At 46.4% G+C, this 13,203-nt stretch overlaps 1 protein-coding gene across 1 annotated transcript in view; it reads left to right on the top strand.

Annotated features, from left to right (window-relative positions):
• The window catches only part of NUP153 (nucleoporin 153), a gene marked incomplete in the record, with an annotated part of 2,476,866 nt that overhangs the window by 1,279,782 nt on the left and 1,183,881 nt on the right, over nt 1-13,203 (top strand). The window contains 1 exon segment of the mRNA XM_044065729.1: nt 11,311-11,949. Within this exon segment, the coding sequence (XP_043921664.1) occupies nt 11,311-11,949 (639 nt within the window).

The following is a 13,203-nucleotide window of genomic DNA, read 5'->3' as shown; positions in this document are numbered from 1 at the left end:
CCCTCCAGCAGCTTCCCATGTCTTACATGATTATGATCACAGAAGCATGCAAGAAGCACCTTGTGTGGTGGATGGTCTCCACATCAGTGTCCCACGGCAGACCTTTTGTACTCCCCCCTCCAGTTGCTATGGTGACCATGGATGCCTCCCTGATCGGGTGGGGGGCATTCAGTCCAAGGCACCTGGCAACCTCACGAGTACCATCTGCATATAAACGTTTTGGAGATGAGGGCCATGCTCTTAGCGTTGCAAGCTCTTCAGGACTCTTCCTACTGGGACCATTGCAATTCAAACGGACAATATGTCAGTAGTGTAGTACATCAACAAGCAGGGCGGAACCAGGTCCTACCCCCTTTGTCGAGAAGCACTCAGACTCTGGCAGTGGGCGATCTCTTCCCAACGGTTTCTGATCGCAACGCACATCCCTAGGAGGTCCAACGTCATAGCAGACAGGCTGAGCAGAGCAATTCTTATGCCTCGAGTGGTCTCTGAATCGGGTAGTTGCGGACCAAATCTTCTGCAAATGGGGCCAACCTTGCTGCGACCTTTTTGCAACTCCCTTCAACAGCAAGTGCAGCAATTTCTTCTCTCTCCTTCCACTTCCCGGACATTCCCCCAGAGATGCTCTAGTCCACGATTGGCCTTAGGGACTTTATGCATTCCCTCCTTTTCCCCTAATCCCGAAGCTAATACAGAAAGCTACCGTATTGGGCTGCAAAATGATCCTCATTGCTCCTTACTGGCCTCGACAAATATGGTTCCCGTTCCTGCATCGTCATCTTCTCGAGCTGCCTTGGACTCTGGACCTAGTTCCAGACCTTCTGATTCATCAATCGGGCGGGCTACACCAATCCCTACGATCTCTCCAGCTCACTGCTTGGTTGCTCCACTTCTAACATTAGCCAGGCTTCCAAATATCTCCCCCTCTGTGCGCGAAATTATTTTGTCATCGCACAAGTCGACGACTAGAAAAACTTACGTTAGTAAGTATAAGAGTTTTTCTTCCTGGGCAGAGGCTAAGAGTATAGACCCCTTTTCAGCCCCTGTACACCACATTTTGGAATTTCTTGCGGAACTCTTCCATGCTGGGTCCACTTCCGGTACAATTAGAGTTCAGTTAGCTACAATTTAAAATTTTCACATTGGCCTGTTGGAAAATAAGATCATGTCTCATAAGCTATGTAAAGCCTTTCACAAAGGGACCACTCTGCTCAGGCCCCCAGTGAGAGATCCTCCACCACTGTGGGATCTAAATTTGATTTTAGCTTCTCTAATTTTGCCCCCTTTCGAACCTGCAGCTTCTTGTTCCTTGAAGTTTTTATCTTGGAAAACCCTTTTTCTGTTAGCTATTACTTCAGCCAGAAGAGTTTTGGAACTCCAGGCTCTTTGTATCTGTCCTCCGTACCTAGTGTTCCACAATGACAGGGTTGCTCTCAGGACTAATCCTTCCATGTTAAGTTGTCTATCTCGCCTCCATTCTTGCTGGATGGGTTTGGAGCCGATCCTCGGCTTCGACTCGCCTTCTACTAAAGCTCGAGAGCTATTTACCAGCTCGAGGCTTCCCCATATCCCACAATGCTAGGCGACAGATACCCAGATCTCGTTTGCCGCTTCAGCTACGAAGTTGCGATTTTACCGGCTCCAGGTCGTATAAATTTTTTCTTGTATTTTTACTGTCGATTTTCTCATTTTTTGATGATCTTCCCTCTTAGTTTAATTAGATTGTGTACCCCTTGAGATCCCACTTAGAAACTCATTTTTCTTGTTGTTTCAGAGTCCCCCACCCCCACCCACCCTTTAGGGTAGTGTTAGGCCTTATTAGCTACTTTTACTTAGTGTTATAGTTTGTTCTTGTATTTTATTTATATGTATATATATATATATATATATATATATATATGTTAGTAATAGTTGTCGTTATAGTTATTATTATTACTGTTAGTTTTACCTGGTGCGCGTTTGTGTGTGCCTTGTTTTAAGCACTAGTTCCTGTTCCCTTTGGTATCCCTTTTTTAATATGTCTAAAGATACCAAAGTCTCAGGTTTCAAGAAGTGTGACTCGTGCTGCCAGAAGATGTCTCTGACAGACGGTCACACTTCTTGTGTTTATTGCTTGGGCCCCCTACACCTGCAGGACTCTTGTTCGGTCTGCCACGCCTTCAGTCCGAGAGTCCTGCAGGAGCGTAGGAACACGCTCATTTTGAGGGGCTTACTTAAGCCAGAAGAATCCCCGGCTAAGCCTCCGTCTGGAAAATCCTTAAAGCCCGGGAAAGCATCGGCTCCCTGTTTGGAGCCGTCGCCGAGCGGAGCTCCTGCCTTCTCGTTGGTTCCTGCTGGAACCGACACTTCGAGACCTCAGTCGGCTCTGACCTTGGTGTCGGAGCCTTCTCTGAGCCGTAAACTTTCGAGGTCCCCCTCTTTAGAGTCCGTTCGTTTGGCTCCGAGGTCTCCATTGCTTCAATCGGAGTGGAGCCATTGATCCCACTCCTCTCGGTCCTTCAGACTAATCCGATCATGACTTGGAGAGGGTGGTCAGTAGGTTCCTAAAGTTGCAGGCACTGGCCAAAATGTTGACCAGCCCTTCTCAACAGACTGTGGCTATCCCTGTGTCTTCAACAGTTCCTCCTCCAACTCTTCCACTTTGTTCGGAGCCGGAGCTCGTTGGGGCTAGAATCGGAACGTCTGAGCCGATACCACACCTTTCGGCTCCCTCATCAGCTCCGATCTCTTCATTGGTTCCGGGCACCAAGACTCCCTCGTCATCTCCAAGGGGGCGAGTGGCATCGGACCCTTGTCCGACCCTGTTCTCCCTCTCGGGGCCTCGGCGCAGGTGAGCTCGGCCCCGACATCGGCCTCGGAGCCATTCCTCTCAGTGTCGGGAGGGGTTCACATCTCTTCGGAGCTGGGACCCGCTTCTCTGCCTGATAGGGGCGCCTTTGAGGTCATGAGGAGCGTGCTGACTCCTGTGTCAGCTCCGTGATCGGCCCCTTTGGATCCTCCCCCCATGGTGCCTACATCGGTCTCTGTCCACCCTCCTGACCCCAAGCGTGGAGAATAGACGCTCCAGGTCACCCCATTGGGTGTATCTTCCCCTTCCGAGGCCTCCACTGATCATTCAGAGGAGCCCCCTCAGAAGAGAAAATGCAAGAGGAAACATGTTGACTCCCCCGAGTCAGTCACATCTGACACCAACTTGGAGGATTCGGAAGGGCCCCCAAGGTACCCCTCTGAGGATGTCTCCTTTTCAGACATTCTTGAGATCCTTAGGCAGAGGGGGAACTGGACTACCCTTAACCCTTCCGAGGACGAGTCGGTGTACCTGGACGCATTTGGTTCTCGCCCTTCCACCTCCTGGGTGTCTCCGCCTTTCGACCCGCTCATGGAAGTGGTGGCTCGGAAGGCGTGGACAGCCCCGGACACAGTGGAACCAACTCCCCGCAGGCCCACTAAATTCATTACAGCCCCATCTGACAAAGTTTCTGACAAAGGGTGTCCCTGTTGATGCCATGGTGGTGGCAGTAGCCACTAAGAAGGAGTTGGCTGACCCTTCGGTGCCTTTCCAGCCACCTAATAAAGAATCTAGGACAATGGACAGGTACGGGAAGCGGATGTTTTCATCAGCGACCTTTTCCATGCAGTCGCTGAATTATCTGTGCCATTTCACCCACCTTCAAAGGGATCTTCTCAAGGAACTGGATGATACCCTTCAGGATCCATCAGCTGCGGGGTCTCAGGAAAAGATCAACTCCCAGCTGGCGACCCTTAACTCTATAGTCAACTCCTCCATGTGGCTCATTTCTTATGCAGCCGATGGGGCGAGTAGGGCCGCAGGTACAGGCATGGCTTTGAGAAGACATGCCTGGATGCAGTTATGTAACTTTGCTGACCCCTTTAAGGCGTCCTTCACCAATACCCCCTTCGATGGTTCGACTTTGTTTGGACCACAGGTGAAGGATACCCTTACCAGGTGTGAGCAGGAAGGCAAGAATCTCTCTGCCGTGGGAGTCTGTTTTTCTACTCCCTCTAGACCATACCTTAAAGGTCAGAAGAGTGGAAAAATGTGGTTTCAGAAGCCCCAGGGAATCATGCCTGACGCACGTGGCGAGTTTCCCTCCAGGGGCAGAGGAGGGAACAATAATAGACGCCGCCCGAGGGGCAGAGGGTTCTGCAAAATCAGGGTAGCAGAGAATCTTTCTCTGACAAACCCTTTCAGCACCCCTGAGGGGCTGCCCGACTGTCCACCTTCGGAGGCAGTCGGGGGAAGATTGTCACTGTACCCAGAAGCCTGGCAACTCCTCACACAAGACAAATGGGGTACGGTCTATCATATCCGAGGGTTACAAAATCCCTTTGCCCACACCCCTGTACAAACAAACAGGTCCCTTCCAGATGTTCCACCCGGTCTAAGGGAACAAGCAGTACTAGAAATTTCAAAACTGCTAGAAAAAAGAGCCATCCAGCCAGTCCCAGCAGACCAGCAAGGATCCGGGATTTGCTCCAAGTTCTTTTTGGTACCAAAAAAGACAGGGGACTAGAGACCCATTTTGGATCTCAGCAGGTTAAACGAATCTGTTCAAAGAACGAAGTTCCGGATGGTCACGCTTCAGTCCATTCTACCCTTTTTGGGTGAGGACAATTGGATGTGCTCCATAGACCTTCAGGATGCGTACTACCATATCAGAATGCACAAACGCTCCAGGAGGTTTCTCCGCTTCCGGCTGGGAGCCAGTCATTATCAATTCAGAGCCCTGCCCTTTGGTCTCACCACAGCACCCAGGGTGTTCACCAAATGCATGGCAGTGGTTACGGCTCACCTGAGACGGCGAGGATTCCAGGTGTTTCCATATCTAGACGACTGGCTCCTAACTTCTTCCACCAGGCATCAGCTACACTCCGAGCCAGGGATTTATACCATCCAAGCTTGCTCTGAGCTAGGTATCTCTATAAACTTCGAAAAGTCTGCATTGTCGCCTTGTCAATCTATAACTTTTATAGGCGCAATATTAAATACACAAGAGCTGTCGGCAAAACTTCCCTTAGAAAGAGTATCCGACATTTGCCGACATGTTCAAACCTTACTACAGTGCAAGAGAATTCAGATTTGTACTGAAAACATTGGGTCTCATGTCCGCAGCAATCACGTTACTTCTCCTGGCTCGTTTTCACATGCGGATTCTTCAATGGATGCTTTTTACCCAATGGTCTTTTCAACAGCTTCCGATATCTCACAAAATAATAATCGCCCAATCATGCAAAGACCACCTTTCTTGGTGGATGGTCTCCTCTCAAGTACTTCAGGGCAGACCGTTTGTTCTTCCTCCTCCTGTTGCCATGGTGACAACGGATGCCTCCCTGATCGGGTGGGGGGGCATTTTCAGGGCAGGACTGTCCAGGGCACTTGGCAACCCCTAGAGTACCACCTGCACGTAAACGTCTTGGAGATGAGAGCAGTACTTTTAGCGTTGCAAGCTCTTCAGGATTCTCTACCTACTGGGACTATTGCAATTCAGACAGACAATATGTCTGTAGTGTGGTACATCAACAAACAGGGCGGAACCAGGTCCTATCCCTTATGTCGAGAAGCACTCAGACTCTGGCAGTGGGCGATCTCCTCTTAACGGTTTCTGATAGCAACACACATTCCCGGGAAGTCAAACGTCATAGCGGACAGGTTAAGCAGAGCCATTCTCATGCCTTAAGAGTGGTCTCTCAATCAGTAGTGGACAAAATTTTCCGCAGATGGGGGGGTCAACCTTGCTGCGACCTTTTCGCAACCCCTCTCAACCCTCCCCGGCCAATCCCCCAGAGCCGCTTTAGTTCAAGATTGGCCCTGGGGTCTTCTGTATGCATTCCCTCCCTTTCCCTTAATTCCAAAACTGATTCAGAAAGCGACTGCATTGGGATCCAGGATGATCCTCATTGCACCTTACTGGCCTTGACAAATTTGGTTCCCATTCCTGCATCGTCACCTGCTGGAGCAGCCCTGGAATCTGGACCCAGTGCCAGACCTCTTGATCCATCAGTCGGGCGCGCTGCACCAATCCCTTCAGTCTCTCAACCTCACAGCTTGGTTGCTCCACTTCCAACCTTAGGCAGGCTTCCACATATTTCTCAGCCAGTGCGTGAAATCATCCTTTCTTTGCACAAATCTACTACCAGAAAGACTTATGCTAGTAAGTGGAAACGTTTCTCCTTCTGGGCAGAGGCTACAAATATAGACCCCTTTACAGCCCCTGTGCATAACGTTCTAGATTTTTTGGCAGAACTTTTTCGAGCAGGTTCTTCATCTGTCACCATTAGAGTCCAGTTGGCTGCTATCGCTAATTTCCACGCTGGCCTGTCAGAGACCAGCATCATGTCCCACAAACTTTATAAAGCTTTTCTTAAAGGGACGATTTTACTTAGGCCCCCGGTTAAAGATCCCCTGCCTCCATGGGATTTGAACCTGATATTAACTTCATTGATTCTCCCTCCTTTTGAACCTGCGGCTTCCTTTTCCTTAAAATTACTCTCCTGGAAGACTCTCTTCTTAGTAGCCATCACCTCAGCTAGAAGAGTGTCGGAACTTCAAGCCCTCTGTATTCGTCCTCCTTATCTTGTTTTTCACAAAGATAGAGTTTCACTCAGGACTAATCCTTCCTTTTTACCAAAAATACCTTCCGAGACGAATCTGAATCAGGTTATTGATCTTCCTGTCTTTTTTTCCTAACTATTCAAACAGAGCTGAACAAAAGTTGCACTATTTGGACGTTCATAGGCAATTACGTTTTTATTTGGATAGGACTAAACAAACAAGAAAATCGGACCAACTCTTCCTGTCCTATGCTGAGGGGCAAGCAGGGCCTGCCAGTTTCTAAAGTAACCTTATCCAGGTGGTTGGCCTCTAGTATTGCTTTGATTTACCAACTGAGACATAAAGAACTCCCTACAAAACCAAGAGCTCATTCCACCAGAGCATTAGCTACGTCGGTAGCTTTTCTGGCAAGACTTCCAATGGAATCTATTTGTGCTGCAGCCACATGGGCCACTCCTCATACTTTCATTTCACATTACAAGTTGGATATGGCCTCCAGGAGTCAAGCTGATTTTGGTTCCACTGTGCTCAAGAGTCTGTTCCAATGAGCCACCCAGGGCTAAGGTGCTAGGGACGCTGTCCCATCCATCAAGAATGAAGGCGAGATAGACAACTTAACATTAAGAAGTTATGTACCTACCATAACGTTCCATGTTAGTTGTCTTATTCTCGCCTTCTTTCTTGCGTCCCACCCTCCATCCCCCTAGCCTGGACAGACCGAGAAGAATCCCCTTTGAGGCCTTCTTCCTCTGGTTGACTCTTTTCTAGGTTATGACCTCCTCTGTTTTTAGCACTGTAGGTAAACCTTGTAGTGGGGACAGGTGTCTCCATGATGTTAGCTCTACCAAACGAGATCTGGGTATCTGTCATCTAGCATTGTGGGATATGGGGAAGCCTCGAGCCGGTAAATAGCTCTCGAGCTTTAGTAGAAGGCCGAGTCCGAGCCGAGGATCGGCTCCAAATCCATCAAGCAAGAAAGAAGGCGAGAAGAAGACAACTAACATGGAATGTTATGGTAGGTACATAGATTCTTATTCCTTCCTAAGGTCTCTTCAGGGAATAACTTGAATCAGTCCATAGACCTTCCTGTGTTTTTTCCTAACCACTCCAACAGGGCGGAATATAAATTGCATCAGTTAGATGTTCACAGGCAACTATGCTTTTATTTACATAGAACTAAGGACATTAGAAAATCGGACCAACTTTTCCTGTCTTATGCTGTGGGTAAACAAGGTCTTCCCGTTTCCAAAGTAACCTTATCCAGGTGGTTGACTTCTATCATCACATTTATATATCAACTGAGGAATAAAGAATTGCCAGTTTAAACCAAAAGGTCACTCCACCAGAGCTTTAGCCACTTCGGTGGCCTTTCAGGCAAGGTTGCCCATGGAATCTATTTGTGCTGCGACTACGTGGGCTAACCCACATACTTTTATTTCGCATTATAAGTTGGACGTGGTTTCCAGGAGCAGAGCTGATTTTGGTTCCACTGTTCTGAAGAGTTTGTTCAGATGAGCCACCCAGGATTTTAGGTGCTAGGGACGCTGTCCCAACCAGCAAGAATGAAGGCGAGATAGACAACTTAACATAAAGAAGTTATGTACCTACCATGACGTTCCATGTTAGTTGTCTTCTTCTCGCCTTCTTTCTTGCGTCCCGCCCTCCATCCCCCTATCCTAGTGGACCGAGAAGAGTTCCTCTTGATTTTTCACTGGCTTAGTCTTCTCTGGCTATTCCTTTCTGACTAGTAGTCTCTCCAGTAGGATTTATGCATTCTTGGATAGGATTCCCTTCTTATGTCTGCAGTTAGACTTAACAAACGAGATCTGGGTATCTAGCGCCAGGCATCATGGGATATAGGGTGGCCTCGAGCCAGTAAGCAGCTCTCGAGCTTTTGAAGATGGCCGCGTCGGAGCCGAGGATCGGCTCCGAACCCAACCAGCAAGAAAGAAGGTGAGAAGAAGACAACTAACATGGAACGTTATGGTAGGTACATAATGAGCTGCAGACTTTAGGGATTTCCTGTGAACCACTCTGAGTTGCTGGGTGAGCAGATTGGATTTACCGGGGAGATTGGTTTTTTTGAGCTATGATACAGAATTTGAATTGCCTAGATATAGTAAAGCCTTGCTGAGTCTAATTATGGTGGCTGCCAAAAAAGCAATTACTAGAAAATGGAAATCAAAGACCAACTTTATTAGAAACAGTGAATATAGTAATAGAGATAAAACAACTGGAATCGGGATCTTTAGAAAAGGGACAGAGCAAACTACATAGAAAAAAAATGTGAATTATGGGAGCGGTGTATGCAGAGAAGGAGCGAGGTTTAAACAGGCAGGATTTGAATGAGGCATATAATGCTTAAGTGACAATGACTGGATTGATTCTAAGTGATGTATAATGTTTGCAACTGCAGTTGTTTCAATGGTGTCTGTGATGTATGTTTGCAACTAAAGTGGTGTCATAGTTTGTTTTACATTTATATAAATCTAAGATTGGCTGCATCATATGTGATAATTTAATAAGGATGTTTATTGGGGGGGGGATTCTTTTTAGGGCCCAAGAAAAATGGGGACCTAAGGCCAATTGAGACTCTAGTTGCTTAAACAAGTATGTAAAACAGATGAAGTTCTGGATGGTCACAGTTCAGTCCATTATTCTGTTCAGAAATGACTGGATGCTCTCAGTAGAGTTCCAGAATGCATGCTACTACATAAAAAGGGACAGGTGATCCAGGAAATGACTCTTCTTTTGGGTAGGAGCCAGTCACCTCCAGTTCAGGGCTCTGCCCTTTGGTTTTACCACAGCCCCACCAGGTGTTTACCAAATGCATGGCTGTAGTGGCAACTCTGTTACAGCTGCGGGGTTCCAAGTGTTCCCGTATTTAAACAACTGTCTCATCACTGCACCTTCCAGGATCTACTCATTCAAGCCATGGACTCCTTACTCCACCTGTGCTATGACTTGGGGGTAACAATCAACCTAAAAAGTACAAACTACAGCCAGTTCAATCTCTGGAATTCATTAGGACACTTTTTGAGACACCACTCCCTCCAACCCAAGCCTTATTCATCCACTAACAAGCTCAACAAGCTTTGTCCTATCAGAAACCACCATCCAAGATAGTTCTTTGCCTTTTAAGCACCATTGGTACCGCGAGCCAGGTTCCACGTGCAAGTCCTTCAGTGGACTCTGGAGGTCGAGTGATTTATCAGGGAGCAACTGATGGCCTAGCTGATCATCTCGAGAAACATTTGCTGCAATCAAATACAGTAATTCTCAAGTTCTCCGTAACTTCATCAAAAACTTTCTTTACCCCACCCCCACACGCCACAGTGACCTCTGACACTTCCCAGTTGAGGTGGTGTCTAGGAAGGAGTGTCCAGGGCAAATGGTCTCAAATCAGCGGCCAGTCTTCACATCAGTATTTTGGTAGTCAGAGCAGTTGTCCTGGTGTTGCAGACCTTCAGGAATTCTCTCCCTTTGGGTGTGGTCTTTATCCAAACAGACAACATGGCTGTGGTTTGATGGATCAGTAGCCAGGGAGGAAGCAGATCTTACCCCTTGTGTCAAGAGGCCATGAGAGCATGGCATTGGGTAATATCTTCCCACCACTTACTTATAGCAGTGCATATCCCTGGAAAATCCAACATTCTTGTGGACTGGTTGAGCAGATCCATTCTACTTACTCATGAGTGGTCCCACAATACATTGGTAATGGAGCAGATTTTAAGCCATTAGGGCCAACCTTGTTATAATCTCATTGCATCTTCCCTGAACAGCAAGTGCAACAAGTACTAATACCACACTAGGGAAGTCACCCAGGGCGACACTAATGCACCCTTGGCCTCTTTTTATGCCTTTTGCCTAACACTGTTGATCCCAAAGTTCCTACAGAGAGTCCACATTGAAAGTCAGTGATCTTCATAGACCCTTATTTGCCCTATACAGGTGTGGTTTCCTTCCCCTGGTCTCATTTTTTTCACCCTTTCTGGATGCTGGTCTTGTATCCAGACTTGCTGTCCTACCTGTGGGGGTCCCCTCACCCGAATGTTTAGGCCATCAAATTAACTGCATAGTTTGTCCAGTTCCAGTAATGGTTTGACAGTCCAGATTTTCCTCCTGTTTTGCCTGTTTTTTGTTTCAGCTAGGGAGAAAATCATTGACCCTCTTTCAGCCATTTCACAATTTTAGATTTTCTGGGAGACCTTTTTCAATGTGGAGCCAGTTATTCCACTATCAATGTCCAGTAAGTAGCCATTTCTTCTCCCCATGTAGTGGAAGGTTAAGCCTGTCTCTTCATTTCATATCTTTGTAGTTGATCTCCTTTTACATTCAAATAAAAGCCATCACTTTGTCTCCATCATGTACTCTTAAATGGTTTTGAGAAGGCAAATTCACTCTGAGTAGCTCGTTCTGCACTTATGGATAGGGGGAGAAGTCTGAGCACTGGATCCAAAGCTTTGAAGTGGCGGAAGACTGATCCAAGGTGAGATCTGAGACCCATCTGTTGAGGAATGGAGAGAATATGACAAAACAGAGCTAACGCTATGGCAAGTGCATACCTTTTGTTTATACACAACACTTAATGTGCTGGCTAGTCATATGTTGCTACTTTTAATTAGTGTGTTGCACAAGACATGCAATCTTTGTTGTACACCGCACTGTGATGTAACTTGCATGAGACATAGAGTTCTGCTGCTGTTCACTTAAACCATTTTCGTTTCTTCCCCCAGCCTTTGCTTCACCTAAACTATCTACTCAGCCCCAGTCAACATTGACCTGCACTACATCTGTCGAATCGTGTACGCTGGAAATGCCTAAGACAACCACATCTGCTAGTTCTGCTTTTACAGACAACTTTAAACCTGCCACAGTAGCTTGGCAGAGTGCCACCCGTCTTAAAGAAAACAGTGCTGTGGATAGAAAATGTGTAAAAAGTCAGGAATATAAACCTGATTTGGCATTGGCTTCTTGTGGAATTCAAAATATAGATACCAGCCATATGAAGACTGCACCACAAAGCTCAGAGAGTTTAACTGGTTTTGGTGAAATGTTCATACCTCCTCCTGGGACTTGGGAATGTGATACCTGTTTAATACTGAACAAGCATAATTCAGTCAGATGTGCGGCATGTGACATGCCAAAGCCTGGAACTGGCGTCAAACCTGCCCTGACTTTACCAGTTGTTAGTGACAGTGGTCAGTCACTGATAACACCTTCAGATAGCTCTACCTTGACTACAACTGTATCTTTAGGAACTGGTTTTGGGGACAAATTTAAAAAGCCAGAGGGGTACTGGGACTGTTCAACGTGCCTTGTGTCAAATAAACCAGAAGACAGCAAGTGTGTGGCTTGTCAGACTGCAAAACAAGGTGAGTTTTTCAACTCTCCATTCTTATTTACACTCATTGGTCTGTACAGATGGACCAGTATTAAAAGTATACAGTAAAAATAAGTGAGTAGTGGTGATTTGCAGGTGGGTAAAATGTTTCCAGACTTCAGTATTTTAGACATATGTAAGGATGTCTTTAGCTCTGAGAACTGTCCTTAATGCATCCTTTGTTGGATTCATTTTATTTGCAGGTTGTATTGAATACTATGACGTCAAATGGCAGCTTATGCAAGTGTGTATTTCGAGAGACCACCAGTGCTTTTCTTAAGTCACAGGCATCCTTTGAATCGTGATCATAGCTAATTACCATGAGCAGTGGTTTCCCTTGCCTAGCTCCTCCAGTGTCCAGTATGCTAAATGAAACCCATTCACCCAAGTCACAGCAAGGTTTCCAGTCTCCTGTGCCACAGAGCCAAACTGTGGTCTAGTACACTGTCACTTGTCTCTGCTTCCATAGGTTGCTTTTACATGATGACTGCATTTTCCGTGTCACTACTTGTGGTTGGCAGGGGATTTTTAAATTTTATAGGGTTGGGAATGTGTTGCCACTTTAATTGCCACAGCCTTTACAAAGGTGTTGGTAGTGGTATTTGGAAGCTTTGCAGAAGGATCTCCATGAGTTTCACCTCCTTGAGTGATTGGATTCTGGTAGCCTCTTTCAGGGACTCCCTAATAGCTTGCCAGTGGTGAAAGCTAAACTGGCTGTAGTTTCAAGTGGTTTGTCATTATTTGGGTTAGGTTCCTTGTAACTCTTGTTCATAGCACAACCTTCATTGGTAGAGTGTTGACGTCTGTCCAGTACTCATTTTTTTTTTGTCCTTTTAGAAGGCTTAGGAGGTTATTTTGTACGATTCTTAGGTAAGTACTCTGCTCAGGGTCATGGATTGAACTGTGTCGTGTCTTCTAGGTGCAATGGCTGCCACTATTTTATGTATGTATTTATGTATTTTATTGACTGGGTTAATGTTATAGTCCTCAGGCCTTTTTCAGCCACAACCCAGGTCAAATAGTGAATTCGAAGTTAAACAAGCAGTTACTATTCTGTAATACCATAGAGTGCAGTGACTGTAACATATGCACAGAGACAAATATTTCACATGAATGCACTATAAATGCAGAAAGTAGAAGTAATTACAGTTCAATGATGCTGTATAGTGAATAGTGTGTAACAAACACTTTTCATAACCATGCCTCTTCTGTCCATTCATTGACAGATGGCTCTTCATATCTGAAC

The sequence above is a fragment of the Protopterus annectens genome, chromosome 3.part0 (genome assembly GCF_019279795.1).
Source record: "Protopterus annectens isolate FY-2018-M chromosome 3.part0, PAN1.0, whole genome shotgun sequence".
Classification (NCBI taxonomy): domain Eukaryota; kingdom Metazoa; phylum Chordata; order Ceratodontiformes; family Protopteridae; genus Protopterus; species Protopterus annectens.
Note: the sequence above shows the minus strand (reverse complement) of the source record. Positions and strands in the feature narration are given on the sequence as shown.